The 27,993-nt window shown below is 39.5% G+C and overlaps 1 protein-coding gene across 2 annotated transcripts in view; it reads left to right on the top strand.

Moving 5' to 3' along the window:
- Positions 1–16,017, top strand: part of LOC126354047 (DNA polymerase delta subunit 2) — a 123,725-nt gene extending 107,708 nt beyond the window's left edge. Inside the window, exons 6-9 of one of the 2 annotated variants that reach the window (XM_050003393.1) lie at positions 1,990–2,082; positions 10,011–10,203; positions 10,279–10,380; positions 15,724–16,017. In XM_050003393.1, the coding sequence (XP_049859350.1) occupies positions 1,990–2,082; positions 10,011–10,203; positions 10,279–10,380; positions 15,724–15,872 (537 nt within the window). In that variant the 3' untranslated portion in view covers positions 15,873–16,017. Of the gene's footprint in view, positions 1–1,989; positions 2,083–10,010; positions 10,381–15,723 lie in introns of both variants that reach the window. The other variant, XM_050003392.1, reaches the window with a different exon arrangement.
- The last annotated feature ends 11,976 nt before the right edge of the window (positions 16,018–27,993 follow it).

Raw genomic sequence — 27,993 nt, 5'->3', positions numbered from 1 at the left:
ATATTTTGATACTCACAAACTCACCTGTCTATATACATGTTGTCCCTGGTGGCTTAATGGAGAAACGCTAACTTGGCCTTCATCTCGCCAGAAACGTGGTTCGGATTCCATGTTAAACTGTAGGTCCACTTTTCCTGTTGGATTACTAGGGTAGGTTAAGGACACAAAAGTCACCAAAGTGGCATCCAGTATAAAGACTTGTACCAGTGCATTGAGCCACATGAAATAACAAATAATAATAGTAATGATAATAATCTGTATACATACAAGGAAGTGGCATGACAGACTTGTCGACGCCCAATGCAAACCGCTAAGGTCAAAAACTTGACATTTTGGGAGGGTTCTTGATCTTACATTGTAGGAATCGTTTACGAAGGCATTTTTTTCAAATTCCAGCCCTGAGGTGGTGAAATAGGAGATGAAAGGTTTTTCGAAAAATGTGTCACTGTTCAGGCAATTTTGAAGTTAGAACTATGAAAACTGGTATTTGGTTTCTTGGTCAGAAGAAAAGAAATAAGTGTTTCAGCATCTTTGGAAATTCAACCCCTAAGGGGGTGAAATAGTGGGTGCGAGTTTTTGAAAGTAAATCATTATTAAAGAACTACTGTAGAATTTTTAAAGGTATGTCCACAAAAACTGGTATGTGTCTTCTCGGTTGGATATATATAACAGAGTTTATGAAAACTTTGGCCCCTAAGGGGGTGAAAGAGGGGATGAAGGTTATGAAAATATTTCACTAAGAAAGCATTTTTAAGCTAAATCTATGAAAGTCTGTATTTGGCTTTTCGGTTAGAAATAAGGAAATTCAGCTCCTAAGTGGGTGAAATAAGGTCTGAACGATTCACTGACTTAGCATAGCCCAACTCACACTGCGAAGTATAGAAACTTGAAATTGGGAGAGGGTGTTGATCTTATACTGTAGGTATTGTTTAGGAAGGAATTGTTCAAAATTCAGCCTCTGCAGGGGGGGGGGGGGGGGGGGTGAAGCATGGGACAAAAGATTTTTGACAATATATCACTGTTAAGGCAATTTTGAAGCTAGAACTATGAAAATTGGTATTTGGTGTCTTGGCCAGAAATAAAAAGAGGTACATCACCAATTTTTGGAAATTCAACCACTCAGGGGATAAAATAATGGGTGAGCGAGTTTTAAAGCTACACTATGAAAATTGGTATTTGACTTCTTGGTTAAAAATAGAAAAAAATTGTTTCATTGCTACTGGAAACTCCTTGACAGGGGTCAAATAAGGGATGAGAATTTGTATTGGGCTCCCTGCAGTATGTTTTAGTAAATTCAATCACTATGGGGTAAAATAGGGGGAAAGAAGTTTTTAGGCAAATATTTCATTACGAAAACATTTTTAAAACTAGATCTTTGAAAATTGGTATTGGACTTCTAAGGAAATATGTGTTAGAGGATGAAAGTTTCTATGGAAATATCACCCCAATGATTCAAAAGTTAGGATTAACAAAACGCCTCTTGACACATTTTGGTAAGAAGTACATTTGGAAAATACCTTGCTTCTTAATTTGAAACATGTAAATGATGTTGCAATTTGTGAACAACATAAAATTTTGATTGAAGATACACAAAGAAATCTGTGCAGACCATACAGTTTATGCAAGCGATGCAGCAGGCACTAAGCTAGTTATCTATTACACAATTAAGATCATATGAAACCCTCAGAACACGAGTCCTACTCACATTTGTCTGGTTTCATGTTTTGTTTGATGGTAAGTAGAGGCTTACCTTTTGTCCTTGAATGAATCTATCATTACATCTTGTCACAGTATTGTTCATAAATGTGAATCCCATAAATATTCATTGTAGCAATCTGGATTACTTGTCTTAGTGTGTCAAACTTTGTTATGGAACTGTAACCAGTAGTGTAGCTATTTGTAGCCTGGATGCTGATGCACAGTATTCAAATAGCAAATAAATAAAATCGTGTTACTTACATTGTCATGCATTACTTCTTTTTGTTAAAGAGCAGTATTGAAGTGGACCTGATGCCTGGAGAATTTGACCCTGCCAATGTTATGATACCACAACAACCAATGCACTATTGTATGCTTCCGCAGGTGAGTTTAAAAAAGTGATTCTACAATATTATATATGCCTTTTTAGAATGGTTGATCTGATATAAATTGCTCAAAGAAGTTTTGCACTTCTGTTATAAACTGATGTGTGGTCTGTGTTTGTTTGATCGACAACTCTTTTTATTAGAGCATGCTGCATGTTCAGACAAGAACATAGTCTGCTTAGTTTGTCTGCACACACTGAAAAATCTTTTAAAGTTTACACTTTATATGCATTGTCACTTTATAGCAGTAAGGGTTTTCACCAGGGGAAGTTATGTAACAAAGTTACATACGACACATCATCATCATCATCATTTGAACTTTTTAGCTACTATCATGAGGCCCAAAACATTGAAGATTTGTGTGACACTGGTTGGTTGTGGGCAGCAACTCCACCTGGTGGCTGCTGTGTACAAACTATGGCTATTTCACAAGGAGAACTCAGCAGTGCTATGCCGTCTTTCTGGGAGAAAAAGGGAGGACCCCATTGACCCAAACAGTACATAACCACCTCCACATAATCAATTTGGCCTTTCTGCCTCCATTACAAGCAAAAGTACAAACCCCTTCAGTACTTTATGAGAAGAAGATGAGCAAGAGGGAATGTGGAATGGAGCCTTGAGCAGAACCATGCATCTACATTATTTTAATTATGATGCAAGGTTCCTTTAGACTTGGTTGAAAACATATGGAAGTTTGGATCTGGCCTTCGGTTGTACACGAATAGCCAAATGGTAAGGTGACTGCTTGTGATAAGCAGGAAATCCAGGTTCAAGTCCCCGTCCGGCGCAAATTTTCATTGTTGTTATTCCATTCTACAGCTGATAGTAGTCCTTATTAGCAATTGCAAATTCATTTGATGTGTTTCGTTATGATTGTACTCGTTGCAGTGCCTGTTCCTGTGGACATGCATGCATGCATTTCCAAAGGAACTTTGCATCATAATCAGAATAATGCAGGCACTGCCATACTGTATTTAAAATTTGTATACTTTTGTAGGCGTTTTAATTGGGAACCCCCCACTCCCGTTCTGATGCTGAATTGAACAGCTTCTTGGAGTTATGAAAATCACTTGTCCATATATATGTTCGACAAAAAAAAGTGAAATCAGACTTTGAGACATTAATTCCATCTTTTCTCCCCAATGAAGTAATGAATTGTTTGACATGCTCTGTGACAGCTGGTGTTGTCGTACTGAAGAATAAGACAATAAGACAATTTTTTTTGATTGTGCGTGACCCCCCCCCCCCCCTCCCCGTCCTATGTTTGTGATGACTTGTCACAAACAAATTTTTGTACGCTATTTAGCATCAACTGTTCTTTCATCCTCAGAAGTATTGTTCACAACTTGTCCAATGTAACCAATGAAACAAGCAATCATTTTCTTTGAATTGTTCTGTGAACAGACCACTTCTGTTGGCTCCATTTCATTCTGGAACACTCAGTCAATTGTTTATCACTTACTGAAGCATGGCCATGACGAAGTTCTGCAAGCCAGTTGTAAACAGTCTTGTCCGAAGGTGGTTGGTTATCAAACATAAGTGAAGCAATTAAAGACATGTTGTTCAGTTAGGCCTTTACAGAAATCGTAAAATAGTCATCAAACAAAAACCATCATATGAAATTTCCCATCATCAAATGAAAACCTTCACATGAAATTTCTTGTTTTTTCATGACACGATTTGCTATAAACAAGCTAACTGGCTAATGTATGAGTTACCACTGTTTTAACAATGACAAATTTTTTGCTTATAATAGTGGTTATTTGTAAAAGCTGATAAGGTGACCCTTGTCTTTCGTAGTGAAGTTGTTTGCTTTCATAAAGCTTATTGCTTCAAAATTACTTTATTATGTTTTTCCAGCACCATGTCATACAAACGCAACTATAACCAGTTTTCACTCTGTGGAGAATTATAATCACATGTTATGTTTTAAAAAAGAAAAGTAAGAGTAGTAATAAAATACTGTGAAACATTTTATCTTTGGTAAATGTAGAGTTGGACTGGCTGGGAAAGGTGCTCATAGTGTAAACATGCTTCATACTATTATCCAATTAATTACAGCATTCAGTTCCACCAATCAGGAGTGCTTTTGATTGGTGGAACTGATGTAATTAACTGGATAATAGTATGAAGCATGTAAACCTCCAGTCACAGATATACCATTTAAAATATTTACAGTATATAATTCTTTGCCAGACATAGCCTATCCTTCTCAAGCATTCATTTATTGGGTATGAGCTTGGCGACCCCGAATTTCTTGGGCTGGGGACTGGGAAGTGCTGCCACCTCAATATCAGGCTCTGCTGCATGCTGGTGAGGTGCATGGGTGTTAAGGTGAAACAGTGTTAGTGGACACCTCAACTATATAAGGCTTACTCAGGCACACAGGGCTGTCTGGGTGGACTCTTATTCCCTCAGCTGCTTGTAAGGCTGAAATGGATTCTCTGAAATTTTCTTTTCCTCTTCCCAGCAGAAAGGGTGGGCCACTGGAAGGTACTAACACCCAATGTATTAAAAGGGCTTGGGTAGCCAGCCTTCTAGATGCTAGAGTAAACAAGTAAAAAGTAGAAAGAGTAACAGAACACAGTTTGGCAATCACAATGTGTTTTTAGTAGTAAAAAGGAAAGAATAAAGTTTCAAGCAAGTGTCGCCTTTCTACATCCACAAGGGCTTAGAAAGAATTCCTAGGACTACAAAATCTGTAAAGTGGTTGCGAAATGGGATGCTGTTGGTTGAAACATCCAGTTCTCAGCAAGCTGTTAACCTACAGAGGGGACTATGCCATCAACATAGAGCTCCACAGCATCTGGAACTTCAGCTAAGATGTTCTGTCATATAGGGACCTAGTTGATATTCCTATGGAAGAACTGAAGAGTGAGTGGGCTCCAAGGGGAATTTTTCATGTTAAGAACAGTTTAAAAAGGGTTGAGGGTGACCTGGTGAAATATGGACTCCTTCATGCTTACCTTCAATACCCCAAATTCCCTGTGTCCATAAAAGCAGGCTTTCTTCATCTGAACATTTGGTTGTATGTCCCAAACCCAATGCTCTGTTTTAAATGCCAGCATTTTCGTTATGCAACACTAGGGTGCAAGGGAGAAGCAACATATGGCACCTGCAGTAAGGCTGCTCGTGAAGGAGTCAGTTACTCATCTCCTGCCACATGTATGAACTGCTCTGGAAATCACCCTGTTTGGAGGAGGGACTATAGAATCTTTCTAGAGAAACGCAAAGTATAGGAAATAAAAACAACAAAGAATCCCCTATGGTGAGGGGAAAAAAATAATAATATTACAAGTCCATACACCGTCACACATTTGCTACATGTTTTGCATCAGTGCTTCAGAAGCCTGCTCCGAAAGCTGATGCCTCTACACAAACGGAGGTGGTGAGTGTTAGCACTAACTCATGCAAGTGTCAGTGCACTTGCAAGGCAGCAAGTGTTTCAGAGGCTATAGTCCTCTCTAGATCAGCAGATAAAGGTACAATGGCCAACTGGTCAACATGGGAGAGTCCCAGGCTGAAGCTGTTCAGAAGCCCAGTATGGCGATTATCACTCCTACTCCAGCTCCAGTGAAGTCCTCAAAACAGAAAAGCTACTGTAAGGTAGCAACAACAGGAAAAGTCAAGTAGTAAACTGTGTCTGACATGATTCTATCTGATACTTCATCTCACTCTTCCACAGAGCTAATGGAGTTTGAGGTATGCGTGGGGCAGTCATCTGAACCTCCACCCGCTGCAGCCTCCCCACTCCTCGGAGAGACAGGATGAAGCTGCTACCCCCGTGATCGATGGCTCCCATACTTCAGTGGAACTTGCAGAGTTCAGAACACACATGGAGGAACTTCGTCTACTATCTCAGGGTAGACCATTGTGTCGGTATCTCCAAGAGAATAATTTCAATCAGTCATACATCCCAGAGATACACTTAAAAAAAACAACTTGGTGGAGGGAGAGCCAGAGAAGGAGCAGGTATTTTCGTCAGTACTGACTGCCACTCCTTGCTTCTCTCACTTACAATGAATTTACAAGCAGTTGTAATATTAGTGCATGAGCGTCATCCATTGAAATACGTTCGCTTTACCTACTGCCACATGTTGACTCTAAAAGACCTTCCTATACTGCTCCCCCACCTTTTCATCCTCTGTGGTGATTTTAATGTGCACAATGTGCTTTGGGGCTCTGCAGCTACCTGTCCCAGGGGTAGAGCAATTGAGAAGCTTCTCACGTTGTCATGTGCATGTTTGCAAATTAAAGAGAGCATGCACTTCTGCATTGCAACTGAGTTGTTATCTTCCATCAATCTCTCACTGTGCTCTGCAGCTCTAGCACACATTGCTCAATGGGCAGTGGTCAATGACTTGCATAGAAGTGATAGCTTCCCAATCTGGATTCACCTGCCAGATGGAGTAGAACCTGAAAGGAAAGTGCCGCAATGGGTGCTCAGTAGGGCAGAGTGGACATTTAATAGTCAGATAGCCCAGTTTGAACATCGTGTCAATGTTCAAGAATGGGTGCATCATATTACCAAAGTTATCCACTGCGCTTCTGAAGCATCCATTTCACAGTCCACAGGACAACTGATGAGGCAGCACGTCTCTTGGTGGAATGACGAATGCCGCTCTGCGATCAGGGCTATGTGTGCCTCTGTGTCAGTTCAAGTGCTAATCAACTACAGAGAATCTTGTAGCGTTTTGGGCAGTGAGGGCAAAATGTCACCGGATTATTCGAGAGAGCAATAAGAGGTCATGGCAACAGTTCCTGAACACCATTAATTGTTCCATGAAGAGTACCTTTGTATAGGAGACCATCAGGAGAGTTTCTGGGAGAGGAGAGAGTTGCTCCATGGCTGCTGTAATGGGGAACGGCTCTCTCCAAATCAGTCCGTGAGACATTGTACAGACTATGGCAGCCTATTTTGCCACAGTTCCTGCAGCCGCCAATCAGGATCCAGGTTTTCAGCACCTTAGAGCAATTGTTGAGAGGAGCAGTTTAGACATCTGGTCCACCGCCCATTTTCCGTGAGGGAGCTGGAGTCTGCATTATCTGCGGCGGGTAATGACAGAATCCATTGCAATATGCTGTGTCACCTCATAAGGCGAAACAAAGATATCCTCATTGCAATTTTTAATGCCATTTGTGCGTCGGGTCACTTTTCTGATTCATGGTGTGAGGCAGTTTTAATTCCTCTTTTAAAACCTGTGAAAGACAGTATGCATCCAAGCAGTTAAAGTAGATCGTGGAGCAGATGGTCAGATGGCGCCTCGTGGGGATCTCAGAATCCCGGTAACTCCTTAGTCACTTTCAGTGTGGGTTCAGGAGGTATCGCCTCACCTTTCATAAACTGGCCCTCCTGGATGTGGTTTTGCAACAGCCTTTCCTAGGCCATCACCACCTTCTAGATATATTTTTTGACATCGAGAAATATTTTTTGACATCGAGAAGGCCTACAATACTACTTGGAGCCATCTTATCCTCGACCTGCTTCACAAATGGAGTTTTTGGAGATGTCTCCCCATTTTTAACCAGTTTTTCTCTTGCCATGGTATTTTAGGTACCAGATTGGTGATGTCCTGTCTGATCACTTGGAGCAGGAAAACAGAGTTGCATATAAGCAGTACCTTCTCCTGCTTCTGGCTACTTTATGCGCAACTGTAAACTGTATTAGCAGTAGCAACGAGCAGCCAAATGCTACCTGGAAAAATTCTTCTGGTGCGCCCAAGTGGCCAGATTCGCACATGTGCAGAGCAGTCTGAGCTGTACTGGGGAAGGGGGGTGGTCTCCATGTGACTTGCATTAACATTCAATGATTTTGGTGTTTCCTCTTTGTTTACAGCTCTCACATCAAATGAAAACAAAACATATTTCTGCGGCCAGGAGCTATCAGGTGAATTAAAATACATTCACATAATTATGGAAGGCTAAAATATGTTGTTAGTTTCAGTTTTCTAATTTTATTTTATTTCTGGGTTTTTGGACGTTGGGCGTTAATTGCCTTGGAGAACAATGAAGTTATTTTTGTCAATTTGGTAAAGAAATTTGGTTTTATTAATCTTTTCCACAGAGGCAGTAAATTTATGTGAAACTCTCTTGGATAGTGTCAGCTGTTTGCTTAATTTCAATTGCACGTTTTATCTTCTGGCATGTGTGACATTATGCCATAATAAAGAACCAAACCTGAGGTAATACAGTACTGGTACACCAAGAAAATTTGCATCGCGAAAACCACACTGGAAAGCTTAATGTCAAGTTGTGGCCTACTTCTTTGTGAATCTGGACATACAAATGTGCACGTTAAGCCAAATTATGCATTTTAGTATGATTTACGAAGTTCCGGTGCTCTTTTTGTATTCTCTGTTGTCCTGTTTCGTTTATGAAACTATGTAACAACTGTTAATTCTATACATTCTTCCTGCCTCGTCATAGCTGTGAATGCATGGTAATGCCATTTTGTGGCACTCTCTGAAAACTGCTGAAACAAATTCTAACAGACCATGGGAAAATAATATGAATGGTGGTTTGAAAAATGTTACTTTCAAAGTAAATGTCATTTTATGCTAGGTGTATTATGTTAGGTGTGCGAATGTGCTTTGAAATTCTCAAATCATAGATCGTTTGTTTCTCATTTAAAGCTTAACGCTTTGAGGGCCAGCCATTTATGCAATTATTTAAAATTTTACTGACACATTAGTCTGATGTATCATAAAGTGGAACACAAGCAAAAAAGACCAGCATTACATGTAAAACCTTCTTGTAGGTATACTGTGTATATTAAAACAAACCATTAACTTTTCCTAATTGTGTGTTTGCACTACTAAACAGCAGTGTTGCTATTGGCTGACTACATCACCTGTCCTATGTTCTGAATATCTGCTGTTATCGGCTGGTGAGATCAAGATACAAAAATATGCAGCATACACATTGCCTGGGGTTCATTTCCTAAAGTGCCTGAATGTTATATGCCGGTGTATGAAACCTTAACCATTCAGAGGATTGATAAGATTTATGGTTCCGAGGGAAAATATATTGTTACTTAATATGTAAAAAGTGTATTTTTCACACAGAAAAAAGCGTATTTTTAACCGGGGAAATCCGGGAATTATTTTTCCTTGTCCACATATATACCCTTTCTTCTTGTTGAATTAACGTTTTAATGTTGGCACAATACTTCATTCCGTGCTTCTGTGTGGGTGCACACATAGTTTTTTCAACTTTTGTTACCTTTATTTTCCATGCTGTTTTATACTCCTGTTTAGTGTATTTTACCAACACTGTCTTAAAACTGTTTTAGCACGGGTACTGAAGACCTTGCTGTCGTGCGCCCATACCAACATACCTAGCCATCCATCCACCCTTCTTAATGTAAAAACTTGTAAAAATTACATCCCATACTGACGTCTCTATCCATCCACCCTTCTTAATGTAAAAACATAAAATTACATAAGTACTCTTATATAGATGGGTCACGGTAACAATAAGAATTAGGCTAAATTGCTATCCAACAGATACAGGAGACACTGAGTTGCAGACAGGCACATTTAAAAAGTTGATTGTGGAGTATTATTCAGTTATCAAACAAAATATCTCATCAGATTACGAAAAACACTGTATATATAGTGTTTTTGCACTTGTTCTCTCTCTCTCTCTCTCTCTCTCTCTCTCTCTCTCTCTCTCTCTCTCTCTCTTCTTCTTCTTCTTCCTCTTCTTTTTTTTTTTTTTTTTTTTTGGGGGGGGGGGGGGGGGTGTAGTTGTCTACCAGTCTACTAAATGGAATGTGGAGTGTATCCAAGTTCTTAAGGATTGAGAATATTGCCTTTGCTATTCTGCTGTCACGTGATGTTAATTTTCCTACATTTCCTAGTTTGTAACGTAATTTTGAAGCATTATTTTTTTGCTATTGTAAGTGAATAAATGTATTTGAAACAGGCTTCATCGTACCAGAGTTTGCATGGTGTTCCAAACCCATATGAATGTGAACTTGGAGGCCGACGTATATTAGGTACATCAGGGCAGCCGGTACATGATATAACACGGTACAGTCGTCTGGAAGATCCACTGACCATTCTGGAGCAAACTCTGGAATGGGCTCACCTTGCTCCAACATGTCCAGACACACTTTGTAAGTTCTTCCAATTAGCATTGAATAAAATATTTGAAATTTATGTAGAATTAATTTTTGTGTTTTTGATTTCAGCAACTTATCCATACTATGAAGAGGATCCATTCATAATATCTGATTATCCTGATATATATTTTGCTGGTAATCAGCCATGTTTTCAGACAAAAATTTATGAAGGTGAGTGAAGAACTAGTTTTTTGGGGTTGTGGGGGGGGGGGGGGGGGGGCAGGAGTTGGCCTTGTAGATGTTTAACAAATATGATAAATATTTTATCAAAGAGCTAAAGAAACATACAGATGAAGGTCTGTGGATGGGTTTGAACATCTCAGTGCGTTACTAGGCTTGATGCTATTGGAGGAGATATACTCTTACCAATGACTTAGGAACTGACTTCCTCAGTCAGTTGTAGGGGGACCTGCATTTTAAAGTTGACTTTAAAATATGGTGCAGCTTGTTGCATGTAAAAATCTTTGCCATATTTGAAAGAAATATAAGTGTCAGAAAAAGATCGTAGCACCAAGCTAAGATTGAACCCCCACACATTTGAATTTTAGGTCTGACACCAAATCAAAAACACCAGTAAAAGTATACATTTTGGAAATGACATCATTTAACACTTTAAGCTCCTGTTCAGTTTATTCTTTAATGTCTAACTGGTTTTGGTCAAAGACCATTATCCAGAACCTGTTGTAGTACACACATTATGAATACAGGAATTTCTATATTCTTTGAATAGTTGTCTGTAATTGACACTCCACGCATCTAACTCTCCATGACTGAACATTGTTTATAAATATTTTTGGTGTATATATGTAACGCTTTAACACTTTCTGTTAGCAAAAAATCTTTTAAGTATTGCTGGTATTTTTACTATAATTTTCAGAAATCCTTGTCACATGAAATTTTCTTTTTTCCGTATGATAGTCTTTGATTGAAAAACGTCACACGATGAAAAATAAATTGAACAGTACTCTAAGGTGTAACATGATGTCATTTCTACAATTTATAAAAAGATTTGGGGGGGGGGGGGGGGGGTTAAAAGAATGTGATTCATCGAGTCAGGCAAATGCACAACATTATTAGATGGAATAGTATATTTAAACTAGGTTAGTTCAGCATTCTGTATAGACATTAATGTTGTCATTGATGAACTTTGGTAACTGACAGCTCATTTCGATGGTGCTGAATATAATCTGGTAAAAAGCCATAGGTAGCTTGGTGTTATTGCCTAATTAAGTTAATTGGGTGACTCCTCATTCCTCCTCCATTTGACCTCTTTCTTAATTCTAAAGATAGAGATTTAGGTCTTATCATCCATTGTTTCTATAACAGTAGCCACTCATTCTTTTTCCATAATTTTTCAAATCTCCATCTAAATCTACTAATATAGGTTTTTTGTGGTTTTCTCAAATCACGCCAGGTAATTCTTTGGGCAGTTTCTTTTTATTTGTCCTGCCATATTCCTTCTCCTCAGTTATTTCCAGTTTAACTAGTGTTATGTCTCTAAGGCCTCAATGTCAGTGGGGTGTACTCCAACTTCCCTTATTCTCCTGGGTTTTCTGTGTTTCATGTTGCTGTTGTGTGTTGTAGTTTTGCTACCTTTGCAGTTCTTAATGAAAGTGATCTCTTTTATGTTTTTCTATCTCTTCCATTCATATCTAGCCAATTGAATATAGTAAATAGTTTAATTTCTACTTAATGAATAATAAATGCAACTAAATGGTAATTGCTAAGTGAAATGAGTTCCCTTTGTGAATTCATTGATGTTCTCATTATTCAGTTTGCATGCTTCTGAAATTAAGCATTCTGTGTGTGTGTGTGTGTGTGTGTGTGTGTGTGTGTGTGTGTGTGTTCGTCCACACACAGACGGACAGACAGACACACACACACACACACACACACACACACATTTTGTGGAGGAGGATTGGTAGGTTTGAGATATTTTCACTCCTCCTGTTTATAAACTCCTTATGTTCCGCTACCTACTCAACAAAGTCCATAACACCTATGTTGGTAGCTAGAAAATAGTAACAAAACTGTGAGCAGCTGTCCACTTGCTGGCATGTTAACTGCTGTGCAAAAATTCAGTACAGCTTTCTGGATTCTTCAGTTGAAAATTATGCTGGAAAACAGTAAGTTCATGACTTTGACCTTTTTTCATGTTAAAACACTCACATTCTACAAATTTATCATTTGTAACAGCTCTAAAGATTATGAAAGAAATATATTTTGAAAAATATATCTCCACCTCCCTCCTTTCCCATCAAGTAACTCATGTCTGCCCCAGAATACTGTAACAGATCGGGGAAGTCTCACAAACAATGTGTTTGAGGCAATTTGCACCTCAGTAACATTAGTAAGCAGTACTTGCTTCTTTGCACATTGTTTACGGACTGCCAAAATCTGGGTTGTTCTGTCATGACTATAGTAGAGTTCGTCCCTGATGGTTGCAGTGGGCACAGCTTGTCAGCTTTGCGTGCCTATCTCAGCCAATCATGTAAAGTGATTTTGTAAATGTCTCTATGGTAACACTCACTGTTGTCACATTTCTATATATTGCTGTTGTTTTTCGCCTACAGCCATTTGCGCTTTGCAGTTGAGAGATGGCAACAGGGCTCCCAAGGTGTCAGGAATCAATTTGCGCCAATTTGGCTAAGGCAATTCTGAACTTGCAGGGAGAGTTCCCACCCCATTAATATAAATGAGCATGCTGCAGTGAGTAAAGCTATACTCTGAAAATTTAATATGGACATTGTCCATGTTTAATATGACAGTATTTTTAATCTCTATCTTCTCCAGCCATTTTACTTACAATACCAATGGTCTGTTCCTCAAATGAATAGTTGTGTATGTTACAATATTACGAAAAGAATAGTTGCTACTCACCACAATAGTGGAGACGCTGAGTTGCAGATAGGCACAGCAAAAAATGCTGTCACAAAATGAACTTTCGGCCAACAAGGCCTTTGTCGAACACACACACACACACACACACACATACACACACACACAAACCGCAGTCTCTGGCAGTCGAAGCCAGACCATGAATAGCAGCAGTGCTGCTAGTGGGAGCGTGCAGGGGCTATGTGGAGAGAGGGCTAGGTGCAGTCAGGAGGCAGAAAGGGGGTTAGTGGAAAAGGAGAGAAGTAAAACGACTGTGTATGGTGGTGAAATAGAGGGCTGTGTAGTGCTGGAATAGCAACAGGAAAGGGGCTAGATGGGTGAGGACAACTAACCCAAGTTTAGGCCAGGAGGGCTATGGGTATGTAGAATATATTGCAGGGAGAGTTCCCACCTGCACAATTAAGGAAAGCTGGTGTTGGTGGGAAGGATCCATATGGCACAGGCTATGAAGCAGGCACTGAAATGAAGAACGTCGTGTCATGTGGCATGCTCAGCAATGGGGTGGTCCAGCTGTTCCTTGGTCACTGTTTGTTGATGGTCATTCAGATGGACAGACTGGCATGAGGAAGTGTGGGACAGGTCTTGCATCTAGGCTTATTACAGGGTTACGAGCCATGAGGCAAGGGTTGGGAGCAGGGATTGTGTAAGGATGGACAAGGATATTGTGTAGGTTCAGAGGGCGGTGAAATACCTCAGTGGGAGGAATGGGAAGGATAGTGCGTATGATGTTTCTTATTTCATGGCACAGCATGAGGTAGTCGAAACCTTGGAGGAGAATATAATTCAAGTGCTCCTGTTCTGGGTGGTACTGAGTCACGAGGGAAATGCTGCTTTGTGGTCAGATAGTGAGGCTTCGGGAGGTAGAGGGTGACTGGAAACGTAAGGCACGGGAGATCTGTTTTTGTACGATGTTGGAAGGGTAATTATAGACCAATTACCTCTTGTCAGGCCCTGAAATGAGGAATATCTTACCCACTATCTTTCCCGCCCCTCCCGCATTGGTATTCTGTCACCCACTGAACATACACAATATCCTCGTCCATCCCTACACAATCCCTGCTCCTAAACCCTTGCCTCACGGCTATATCAGAGACCTAGATGCAGGACCTGTCCCATACATCCTCCCATCACCATCTACTCCAGTACGGTCATTTATACCACCAAAGGCAGGGCTACCTGTGAAGCCAGTCATGTGATCTACTAGCTAAGCTGCAACCACTGTGCTGCATTCTACATAGGCACAACAATCAACAAGCTGTCTGTCCACATGAATGGCCACGGACAAACTGTGGACAAGAAACTGCTAGATCACCCCTTTGCTGAGCACACCATCCATCAAGACGTTCTTCATTTGAATGACTGGATCATTCCCATCATCATCAGATTTTCTGAATAGCACAGGCGGGAACTCCCTCTGCAATATATCCTATGTTCCTGTAACCCTCGTGGCTTCAACCCTCATTAGTCTTTGTCCTTACCCATCTAGCCTCTTCCCTGTTGCTATTCCAGCACCGCACACCACTTCTATTCCACCAACGCAAACTGTCTTTTTATTTCTCTTATTCTCTGTTACCCCCTCTGTCCCTCATTCTCCGTCTAACCTCCCAACTGCACCTAGCTGCTCTACCCTCTCTCCACCTCATCCCCACACGCTCCTGGTAGGCAGCACTTCACTGTCCTGCACCCGTGTGCTGCTATCCTTCCCCTCTCTCCCCCTCTTTACCCCAGGCTCCTCCTTACCCCCACCCAGTTGCCTCTCCCATCATGTGCTGCCGCTCATAGTGTGGCTTCAGCTGCCAGAGACTGTGGCGATGTGTGTGTGTGTGTGTGTGTGTGTGTGTGTGTGTGTGTGTGGGGGTGGAGGTGGGGGGGGGGGGGGGTTGCACTTGCGTATTTTGTTTTTGTGCCATCTGCATCTCTCCAACTCCACTATTTGGTGAGTAGCAACTATCTTTTTCATAATATTGTTATGTTCCATCCTGGATTTTCCGTTGTTGGTTTTAGTTGAGTATGTTAATTACATGCAGCGAAGTGCGGCAAAACCATTGTGTTCCAAACCACTAGTATAATTTTTTGTCATTTCAGTACTTGTGTAGCGTAAGGGGTGTGTGTGTGTGTCTGTGTGTGTGTGTGTGTGTGTGTGTGTGTGTGTGTGTGTGTGTGTGTGCGTGTGTGTGTGGGGGGGGAGGGGGGGGGGAATTGTTAAGCATTTTTAGGTGTGCATCCTTGGTTCAGTGCTTCTTTTATTTGGTGAGTAGGATATCTACTCTAAATATCTCTGGTATGAGAGATCTGCATCATGTTTACAATTTTAATCCATTCCCTCCCCCTCTCACTGCTTCAATTCTTTAATCATAGACTAAATTCACCTTCATGCAGCTGATGCTTGAGAATCTATATTTATTTGCTGTATTAGTGAAATGTGTTCATTAATGGCTGTTCAAGTGATGTTGCATAGATTGGGCTACTGGCAAATTTAAAATTGCTGACCCTGGAGTTATCAAAAACTAGCTCTGAGGCCAAAATCTATGCCTCTTTAAACAGAACCTCATAATGGGACTGCAAAACTTCTGATAAAGAAGTATACTTTCACAAATTTTTATCTTTTTGTTCTAGGTACAGACAACCAGAAGATCAGACTTATTTGCGTACCTCAGTTCTCAAAGAAATTTACATGTGCTGTCATTGATCTCGCATCGCTTGACTGTTTTCCTGTATCGTTTGGTGGAACAGATTTTTCATCTGAAAGTGAAGTAGATAAATGATAGGACTGTATTGGAAATAGATATGTGAATGACATTTGTATCTAAAAATGTACATATGTTCTGCTGATGTGAATGTAATGACATATATTTTGTTAAGGTTTAGAATAGAAAATACTGCAATAAAATATTTTCATCATTTCTGTAATTACCAAGACAGGCAAAAATTATATCCCCAGTAATGTTGTTTCCTTAGTGTGGTTTCATTTGTATTGCACAGTTGTCGTGTTACACACTAATGAAAAATATTTTACCATAATTTGAGTGTGGTTTCTGTGGACTGTAAAACTGCCAGTCCTCATCAGTCAAAAATGTGAAAGACTAACCATCTTGTAAGCCATGAGAGTGAATTATTGCTCCAGGTGCTAATCATATAACTATGATCTCTGCCCCTCCCTCCTTTGTAAGTGGGTATATTCTGCGAATGTTCATTTCTCTGTCATTATGTTACATGGCAAATTGTCTGCGTGAACTGTGAATGAGGGTGGTTTGGTAAGTAGTAAATTTTATGTTCACTGAATTTTATGTAGGCTCTTGGTAGAACAGGATTGTAATACATGAAAAATGCAGTTTGCTTTGGTTCTACTGTATTAATTTTATTGTGTTATTTTGGCTTACAAGACTGTTTTCAGACATTTAATGACTATTGCTGCCAAATAAGTTACAATGTCTGTAAATGACACTGGAAAAGAAGTTACTCACCTCGAATGAAGCACAAATGCACATAAGTGACATCTTTTGATAGTGTGGTGGTAATGCAGTGTAAAAAAGTGAACAATAAATAAGTATAAAGGCAGTAAACAGAAAAAAAAACTTTCACATTATAATCATCAGAGGTGCAACTCCATAACTGCACCGTCACTATCCATTAACAGCGATAACTGTTGTTATTATTTCCTATTTCCAGATTGTGCTGCTGCTGTGAAAGTGCACTGCACCAGGAATATATTCAAACAAGAAAGTATTCCCAAACATCAAAACATGACTGCCTTCCTTATTTAATGTTGATGACTATGATCCATGTTCCTCCTAATACACAAGCTTTCCCATGATGTGGAAATGATTCAGCTTTTTGGCATCTATGTGTTTTGTAACATTATATATTTTACAATATTTTGGGGTTATGTGTTTCAGAAATTCAAAAAGATATCTTTAACACAAAGCCCTAGTATTATTTTATTCACTTGTATTCTATTGTCTACTAAGCGTTTGTCTCTCTCTTGTCCCAACTAAACAAGTTGGTCATAAAATGTACATATTTTTGTAACTTCTTTTCATTTTGGCAGCAAATACAACCTGATACAGGTTTGCAGTATTTTACTCAAGGATGGCTAATATGACCATTGTATGGGACATGTCCTTTTTTATGGTGTCATATCTCCCCATGAACATCACAGTAATCATAGTTTGGTGTATGTTTTTCTCCACACCTAAGGTGTATGTGGCCATTTACTTTCATTGAACAGTTTCATTAATGCACGGCATTTAAATGATGCCAGTGATGTTAACACTTCTCATAAAGAGAATCCTTGTACATTGTCGTTAAGCTAACATCAAGCAAGTCATCAGTGTAAGAAATTCCGAAGACTGTTGTTTAGAATTTCAGCTATTTTTTGCTGTCTGTTTGAGCTTCTGTAGTTTGCCATGCAACTGCCTGTACTATTTGCTTCAGATAATTTTGAGGTCTGTTGATCCTGCCTTACAGTTTACTCATTACAAATATGCATAGGTTGATAAGATTGAAGACATGTCTCATGTTGAGAATATTGCCAATAAGCATGGTTCTTAAGTCATGGTTATACATTGAGAGAGCCACAAGAAGCGGAAGACTTCTTGCTGTATGAGACAATAACTCTGTCACCTGCAAGTCTAGCTGCCTTTCTTTGATGAAAGATACAAGAGGAAGCTTTTAAAAGATATAAATACCATAAATTGTACGACGGAAAAACTGACATTTTATTTGAGCCTGATCACTAAACTTAGAGACTATATGAAAGACCTCTGTAAGTCCATCTTTTCAGAGATGGATGTGGGATTGAGGTGTTCAATACAGAATGTCACATCAAACATCTTCTAGCTATCTAGTTTCCAAACTTATTTTATTTGGTTACCACTTTTGGCGATTTACTACACCATCTAATACTAACAAAACATTGTGATGCACATGCGCATTCGAGGGTGTGGCACTGTTTTTCTCTGAAGGTGCTTTGACAGCCTCGAGATTCTTGGATGAGATAAATTCCCATATCTGATACTGTTATCAAATTGTCTTTTCTCTATCTTGTTTCATACATACTCTTCCAGAACATTTTGAATAATCTTTTTTCTCATCTCAAAAGCTCTTCACAATTTTCCAAATGAAAATATTACCTGTTACAGGCTCTACTGCTTTTACATTTGTTTGCTATTGGCTGCTTTTAATTTTTTAGTCACCAAGCAGCAGACAGATAAATAATATGCAACATGTCGCAACACATGTAGCATGTATATTAATCCACCAGGCCACTTATAAACACTGACATGATGCACATCATACAGGGACAGTTTGTTTATAATGCATATTGGAGAACCACACATGTAACTTTAACTATATATTGTACAACTAATTACTCAGAATCCATGTCACTTCGTGCACCAACATGAAAAATTCTCATGGCAGACTGCCTGTAGATGTGCCGCAAAAATAAGTCTGATGCTGGTTCGTAAAATGTGGGCTGTCAGTGATTTGTTGTTCAATAAGTACTTAAGTTACATTATATATAGTTCTCTGACAGGCATTTTAAACACTTCTTCCTCATTTGCAGTCTCTGTGCAAATACCTAGCCTGTGGCAGAAGGTGAGGCCTTGGTTTCAGGTATAGCAGAACTGGTCTGCTACGAGGTAAGTTGTACACTTCTCCATGGCAAGATATTCTCAGTCGGGTTGTATGCATTTTCGTAGTCTCAGTACTGACAGCAATCTTAGTAAACATTCGTGAAACCATTGCAGTATTGCGGAATATGTGAACCAGGGATAGCAGAGTAATTGTGAAGAACACGACTGAAATGAAGACAGTTCCAAAATGACAGAACTGAGTAACATTAATTGAAAGTATGGGGTCTATGCTGTTTGCTTAACATGCTTGCCTTGGTTTGCTAGCAAACCAGTGTTGTATTCTTTATTTCCTGAGACACTATTGTGAACACTAGCTATTACTTAAGTGTAGGTACTAATAATATGTGTATTTTTCCTTTCCCCTACAATTCTCTATTTGTTTAAGATAGTAACATTTTGATTATGGATCTTTTCCTTCCTTATGCTAAGTCATAATTAGAAAAATTACAAGCAGTATGATTATTCTAATTTCTAATTGGATTGTGTCATTCCTATACTAATCTTGTAGTTACTAAGTTTACTTTTATATATATGAAGATGGTATCTGTTCTTTCGGACATGTCTGTTGATACGTCGACGGGGACAGTTGAATATGTATGCCCTGACCGAGACTCCAGGATCTCCTGCTTACATGGCAAACGCTCTACCTGCTTACATGGCAGATGCTCTGTCCATCTGAGCCACCGAGGACACACAGGATAGTGCGACTACAGGGACTTCCCTCTGGCACTCCTCTCGTGAGACCCAAATTCCCAACATATTGTCCTGCACTACATTCATAGTGCCCCTGCCCATTATACTCATTACTTGCAGCTTTTTGTTGATTCCCATAAGAGTTCGGGCACTGTTTGTGCATCCGCACAGGAGATGGTCAAATGGCTGGTGAGCCTTATGAAGGAAAGCAAATTTTTGGTACCTTGAGCAAAGAGAGGGTGTTGGTTTTTAATGTGTTTATTCAAATATTGTCACTTACCCTTGCCCTGTACTAAAAACCTTCAGGCTTCATGGAGATAACGTTGATTGGTTTCCTTGCTTTGGTATTACTATTTTTCTTGATAATGCGAACATCTGACACAAGGCCGACCAGGAATTTCACTAGGAATTTCAAACTGACTGTTCTAAAATAGGTATTTAATACAAACTAAACAAGTACTTTAAGAACTACGTGATTCTTGTTTTGTCCTGCACAAGACTCTTTTCAAATCTGCAGGCCTTTTCAGAGTGATGTAACAACTTTTTCCAGACACAACATGATCTTGTATCCACCACATCCTGCCTCATGCCACAAACACATGAAACTTTGCAAAGTATCACCAATGGGAAGGTGCAAAGTATAGTATAACTATGCGCTATAAAACACACATTAGGTCACAAGTTGCACATGTATTTGAATGTGGCTAGAGAAGTGAAAACTTCTTGAAGTGTTTCCTGAGAACCTGGTGATAGAGCTGCGTATCATAATTGGTTTTGAATGCGCCATGCTTTGTATAACTTATAGATGTCTGGCCCTAAGGTGAATAGCTTAGCTGTTTTGTGTGAATAAGGAATGTGAAACTTGATTAAAATGACATCACATTCTTTGTATTTCAACTCTTGGCAGGGAGACAAAATTTTCCCCAGAGATTTTTTATAAATTATGTCCTCCTTGTCTCCCTTTACCAAGGTTTTAACACAATGAACAGAGAACCCCAAAATATTTTTAAATAATTGACTGCATACTTGAACATGCTAACATATCTGGGGAAAACACTACAGTGAAATGATTCGTTACATAATATATCACAAAGCTCACTGATAAACATTTGATTATTTTACTGCTAGTCACCATAACCACTTTACCATTTAGTTTTAATAGTACTAACACTGAAGAAATAGGAGATAGTGTGTTAACTGTAAGTTGGTTAATTGGCACACTAGATTGAATCAGTAGATGTCTGAAGGCTTCAGTCAGTATTACGTGACTGACAGTTGTGGGTGAGGTAGCCATTGTTGTGCAGTTAGGATCTTTAATAAACATATCAATGCACAAGACTTTTTCAGTTTAGATTATGAACGTCATTCAGGCAATCTTTACATCTGTCTACGATTTCTACCTTTGTGGCAGCATGAAGCACTTTTTAAGGTGCTTATGTTGGAGGTGGCAGGCAGGGCTTGCTCACCCCCACAGTGCTTCACCCTGTGGTGTTTCATGAGAAGCCGAGCTTGCTCCCTGCAACACCTTTCTAGCAGTTGTCCAATTCACAGTTAAAGCACTTTACTGTTTCAGAATGCTTTTTGACCTAAAGTTGCACAAGGTGTATATAGACGTTAAGTGATTGTAGATAGCACCATCCATTAGAAGTAACAAAATAATTCAGAACCACCTTACCACAGAGCCCGTTATAAACGGCAGATGTGGCAGTTGAACATAGCAAAATGAAAGCTTAAATGATAAATTTCACATTTAACAAATCTTTCACACTGGAGAGTCATACAAACATATTCTCATTTGATCATTGCACAAACAACTGAAAGATTTGGAAGCACATAAATCACCAGGTCCGGATGGAATCCCAGTTCAAGTTTACAGATAGTACTTTATGGAATTGGCCCCCTACCGTGACTCTCCCTCCAAGTACAAAGACCCAACCGACTGGAAAAAAGTGCAGGTGACTCTAGTGCATAGGAAGGGTAAAAGAACAGACCTGCAAAATTACAGACCATTATCCTTAACTTTGGTTTGGTTTGCTGCAGAATCCTTTAACATATTCTCAGTTTGAATATATTACACTTTCTTGAGACTGAAAAGCTTATACCCAGGAATCAGCATGATTTTTGAAAGCATCGTTCATGTAAAACTCAACTTGCCCTTTTCTCATGATCTATTGCGAACAATTGATGAAGGACAACTTGCAGGTTTCGTATCTCTAGTAAGCATTTGGCATGGTGCCCCATTGCAGGATGTTAATGAAGGTATAAGCATATGGAATAAGTTAACAGATATGCGAGATTTCTAGAGTAATAGAAACCAGTACGTTGTCCTTGATGGCGAGTGTTCATCAGAGGCAAGGGTATCGTCAGGTGTGCCGCAGGGAAGTGTGATAGACTGCTGTTGTTCTCTATATACATAAATGATTTGGCAGACAGGGTGGGCAGTAGTTTGCGGTTATTTTCCAGTGATGCTGTGGTGTAAGTTAAGGTGCCAAAGTTGAGCGACTGCAGGAAAATGCAAAACAACTTAGACAAAATTTCCAGTTGGTGTGATGAATAGCAGCTAGTGCTACATGTGGAAAAAATGTAAGTTCATGTGGATGAGTATGAAGATCAAACGTGCAATGTTTGGTTTTAGTATTACTGACCTACTTGACAAATTGTTGAACTATCTGGATGTAATGTTGCAAAGCGATATGAAATAGAACGAACATGTGTGAACTGTGATAGGGAAGGCAAATGGTCAACTTTGGTTTATAGCGAGAATTTTAGGAAAGACTGGTTCATCTGTAAAGGAGACCACAGATAGGACACTGGTGCAACCTATTCTTGAGTACTCCTCAAGTATTTGCGATCTTTACCAGGTCAGATTGAAGGAATACATCTAAGGAATTCAGAGGTGGGCTGCTGTATTAGTTCACCGGTAGGTTCAGTCAACACCTGAGTGTTAACAAAAATTCTTTGGGAACTCAAATGAGAATCCCTTGAAGGAGGGTGAGGTTATTTTGAGAAAATTTAGAGAACTGGCATTTGAAGATGAAGGGCAAGCAATTCTACTGCCATCAACATACAGTGTGCGTAAGGACAAAGAAGATAAGATATGAGAAATAGGGCTCATACGGAGGCAATTTTTTTTTTTTTTTCCCAAGTTCTGTTTATGAATGGAACACGAAAGGAAATGACTACTAGTGGTACAGAGTAGCTATACCACACACTGTATGGTAGATCGTAGAGTATTTTTGTAGATGTAGATCACGTTAACTTGGAGTTTCTGGTTAGTGCACTCCCTTCTGTTATCTATCTTGTACTACCACAGAAGGCAACATGCAAGTAGGTGCCAGCTGACATGAAGTTACAGATTAAGACACTCCAAATAAGTGTTTACAGTACTGTCGCAGAAGGCTACGGAAAACCTCGGGTGCTGCTCTTTTGACAAAAAAAAGAACACTTGTGGTACATACAAAAGCATTTTGTGTAAGAATACTATTGAGTTTGTAATCAGTAAAAAAAATTATGCTTAGTTGCGTCTGAATAATGTGGGTTGGCGACACGGTGTGATGTACCAGACTGCAAATCCAGTCCCAGGATTTTTTTATATCAGTGCCAGAGTTGAAATATGTAACATCAATAATTTGTTAATGTGGAAAAAGCCTGAGCTCACATTAAACTCTTGTTTTTTCTTATAACTGGCTGGATAAGGCAGTTCATCAGCCCGAAGAAAAGAGCGTACCAAGTCCTGTTAGACACTGCCTGATAAAACACTTACGTTCACAGCAACCTTAAAGATGAGGACAGCTTCACTTTCTTACATCAACAGCATTATTATTTTTTTTAAAGAAGCTATTTTCAGTTTGAAAATTATTATTATTATTATGAGTTTCGACAAGGTTAATGTCAATAAAATGTTTCTTTTAATATCTCTGGTCAGTCAATTTTTTTGTGTTCCTTATAAAAAAATGTGTATTTCACTGTTCTTAGTGTATTGTATTTTTCCTGCTCTCTCTTTTAAAACTAACAATATTTGTGGTACTTTAAATTCAACTGTGATCTTCAAACCTTTCTAATAGTTTAATACTATTAAGAAACAAAATTCTTATAGCCTACTGAACACAAATCCAGTTTTACACACAATTTATCATAAAGAATGTGATCTTTTATTCTCATGCATTATAAAGACAACAGTATATATATGATTATTCTCTTTGCATATCTAATCCATCTGACAAAGGTAATTTCTGAAAAATTTTGAAGGAAATGGGAAGCAGTCAGCTTGATCCACCCATCTGAACTTCCCAAGTTTCCTGGCCAACTGCAGGTAGCCAGATTGTCTGAAAGGGTACAAAGCCTTCTCTTACAGAAAATTCACTCTTTGTCCAGCAACATTTATAGTATCTGAACTATTGGAACATCTATGTCATCCTTTTCAAGTAGATTTAAAATGAAAATAAAACCAGCCAAACTTGCAAAAATATTTTTAAATTTATGTAGTTCCACCTGCAGAAGTGCCTATGTGCAACTTTGATTTTTTTTTCCTTCTTCAAATTGACCAAAAGAAGGGCTCAGTTGATAGAATACATTCCGAGCCATCAAGGAACTACCTATTTGACATGGAAGGATGTGTGTGGGGTAAAAACAATAGAGACACACCAAAGTTCTACTAGAATAGGCAGGTGCAAATGGGTGTACGTTGTAGTAGCTATGCAGGGATGGGGAGCTGCATCAAACCAGCATTGCATGTAGGTCACTCTGTAGAAAGGCCTCTTCGAAAACTTCATGTGGAGGGACCATGTCCAGATGGCTGTAGTTAAGGCAATCACTCTTCCCGTGCACATGGCCCCTTCCTGTTAGGTACAGAGTGCAATTAAAGTTGAGCTATTCGTAGAGGTCTAGGGTGGGCTGTAATTATTGTATGGCAGAGAAACTTGATAGGTGTGCTAATGCATTAAAGCAAAACTTATTTAAGCTGGAAAAAATTAGTTCATTAATTCTAATTATTGCCACCAGGTGCAAGTCTGGTGCTGTGCACTGTTTGCATGACATCCACATTGTCATTTGACAAGTCATAACATGAGTAAACAGCATGGCTATTGAGAAGAGAGATGGTGCCATGTTAGTGAAACAGTTTTATGTGAATGGCACCAATTGAGAGCATCACTGACTAAAAGATCTGAGGAGGGATCCGATGTCATTAAAGGGTTTAAAAATGATGATTATGAAATTCAAAAATAAGGGTGAGCTTGGTGTGGCACCTGGGAGAGGAAAGCGTCCCATCGTGGTGGAAATCGTAGATGAGGTTGCTGTCGCTGTAACTGACCACTCTGGAAGTGCCCTGGGTAGTGCTAGTGCTCATGCAATATCATAGAATTGTCCATCCCATGGTTGACAGTATGGAAACTTTTGCAGTCTACTTTACACTGCTACCCATACAAGATTCAGATGGTGAACCTGAAACCTCATAATCCGTAGCAACATTCTGAATTTGCTGTTTGCTTTCTAGCACAGGTCAAAGTTGATGACGTGCAACTGGGCAATATTCTGTGGAGTGATGAGGCACATTTTACACTAAAGGGAGCAGTGAATACATAGACTTGCTGAAGCTGGGATACAGTTCAGTCACATATTGTGCTTGAAGAGCCACAGCGCTCACTGTGTGTTATTGTCGGCTCACTCTTCTTTGAAGAGACTATACCCAGAAGGGCTTTACTGTGTACCACGATGTCTGCACGTTATCGAGATCTCCTTGTACAGCATGTGATTTATGCTTTGGAAGAATGCAGATGTGTGGAAACCACTGCTTTCATGCAAAATGTGGCAACACCTCGTGTCGCATGCTCAGTCAAAGATATGCTTAACCCTTTTGCGGGTGCATTTTTTGTAGCAACTCAGCAAAGATTTTTTTGCTATCAAGTTAGAAGTGTGATCAACTACTGTACTTTTTGATAATTTAATTTTTGTGATTTAGGAGCAAAACCTATTGTGGTACGTATATCGCCATGGCTTTTTGTGTGGTATTCAAACTGGTGGTAAATGCATTTCCCACTTCCCTTTTATGTGCTGTCGTGTGTTGCCATTACACATTAAAAAAAATCAACAGTGTTTTATGTTTTCTTTTAAATAATTTAAAAAATACTTGTTACCAACATTAAAGTTTACTTACCACAATGTAAAAACAATCCTTGAAACTTTATCACACAATAAAAATATGAGTTGATAACAGGTCACAATAATGTATATTGCAGAAGTGAAGCAATGTGTTACAACAACAAACAGAAATTGATTGTTGTAGCAGTGTCATACACTTGGTGCATTGTACTATCACAAGATGTCAGGTGTAGACAGAGGTGGTAAAGCTTTGCGATTGTAGTAAGTATGCTTCCCAAGGACCACAAATGACATTAATTTTGTGGTAAGTATACTTGCCAAGCCCCTTCCAGGAACTACATTGGTGAACCCTTCCCCATAACCATTGAAACACTGTTTGATGGAATATATACTTCCCACAGTCCTGAAGGCTTATTTCACAACAAAACTACAGCTGGTGCAGAAGCATACAGAAGTGGTAACACACATTCCCTTAAATGCTATAAAGAAATATGTTTAGTGGGAAGAATATCCCCCACAGGCTATGAAAGGGTTAATGCAACCATATACAAACACGTTATCTTCATAGATTTTTCAGATGCGTGGCCTGCAAATCGTATGATCTGAACCCATGTGATTTGGCTCTAGTGATAACTAAAAGAATGTATTTAGCAGGGACTCATTTGGTCTCTACCTGATCTGAAGGCAAGTATACAGGAACACATTGCTGAGATTCCACTGGAACTGTTGCAAGCAACTGTTGATCACATTGTTTTACGAATGCGGCATCTCATCGGTGTCTCCGGTTCTCAAATTGTGTAAGCAGAAATCAACACTGGCTTTCTTGCTTTTTTGACCTTTTCTGCTTGCATTCCATTCCCAATTCATTGTAAATCTAAACATTTTTATATTTCTTTCTTGCATATAGAGTGCTAGATTTGTACATGACGGCCAAAATGAGAACTAACGACACATTAGAATAGCTACCAAGTTTTGGATGGCTATGATAATTGCAGCACACGCTGGACCTCTGTGAGCAGCTGCACTTTAATTATAACCAGTCAGTGCAACTGTCCTGTCTGTCTGTCTGTGTCTCTCTCTTTTTTATTGCAGCTGAGCCAATATGTGCCCATATTTCTTCATTGGCACAGACTTAGTTAACCTTGAAAAGTGAGGGATTATTTTTTGGCATTAGTACATGATATTCAGGTGACAGAACATTTTAACCCACATCTGCTGGGACTAATCTAATGTCTCATTTATTCGTTGAACTTCTAGTGTAGTTATATTCTCGAAGGTTAGTGCCCCACTTAAGCAGAGAATGATAAGTCTACTAGGAAAATATTTAGATCATTATCTTAAAGTGGTTCATGTTGTGGGCTCCTGTAGTCATGTCCTAGTTCGTGAACCACGGGCAACGTATGAGTGGCCAAGTAAGTGGTCCCGACAGTCGGGATACCAGTTAATTTTTTAATAAGGCTGGGCATCTCGGACATAATCTGAGGCGTGGTTACCTTTGTGCTCATACGGCAAAGACTAAAAAATCCACCGGTTAGTCCCTCAACCGTTAGGGATAAAACCCATTGGGACCCGGGGCAAGTAAGGCAACAATCAGAGCAAAATGCCTCAGACCTTTGGAGGTGACGGAGTCCCACCTCTAACTGACAAACCAGGGACTCCTAAGATACGACTTGGCAAACAAATGGTAATGAGATGGGGGCTACTCTGGGAAGAAGGTAGAGCTGGCAGAAGCTGCAAGTAAGATGGGGCTGGATGTTTAGCTGTTAGTGACATATGGGTAAGGGGTGAGAAAGAAGAGGATGTGGGAGAATACAAGGTCTACCTGTCAGGAGTCAAAGCTGGAATAGCACAATGGGGTGTAGGGCTTTACATCAGGAAAGAAATGGAACCCAGCGTAGTTGCAATAAGGTATGTAAACGAACGACTGATGTGGATAGATTTGACAATGTCTAGCAAGAAAATTAGGATTGTGTCAGTATATTCGCATTGTGAAGGGACAGATCAAGCTAAGATGGATAGTTTTTATGAGGCACTCAGTGATGTAGTTGTTAGAGTAAAGGACAAGGACAGTGTTCTGCTCATGGGTGATTTTAATGCCAGGATTGGAAATCGAACAGAAAGGTATGAAAAGGTTATGGGTAAATTTGGAGAGGATATGGAGGCCATCAGGAATGGGAAGCAACTCTTGGATTTCTGTGCCAGTATGGGCTTAGTAATCACAAACTCCTTTTTTAAACATAAGAACATTCACCGGTATACTTGGGAAGGCAAGGGGAACCAGATCTGTCATTGACTATATAATAACAGATCAGGAATTCAGGAAGGCTGTGAGGGACACACGTGTATTCAGGGGATTCTTTGATGACACTGATCATTATTTAATCTGCAGTGAAATTGGGATTGTGAGGCCGAAAGTGCAGGTCAGGTCCATATGTAGGAGGATAAGAGTGGAGAAACG

The sequence above is a fragment of the Schistocerca gregaria genome, chromosome 3 (genome assembly GCF_023897955.1).
Source record: "Schistocerca gregaria isolate iqSchGreg1 chromosome 3, iqSchGreg1.2, whole genome shotgun sequence".
Taxonomy (NCBI): Eukaryota; Metazoa; Arthropoda; class Insecta; order Orthoptera; family Acrididae; genus Schistocerca; species Schistocerca gregaria.
Note: the sequence above shows the minus strand (reverse complement) of the source record. Positions and strands in the feature narration are given on the sequence as shown.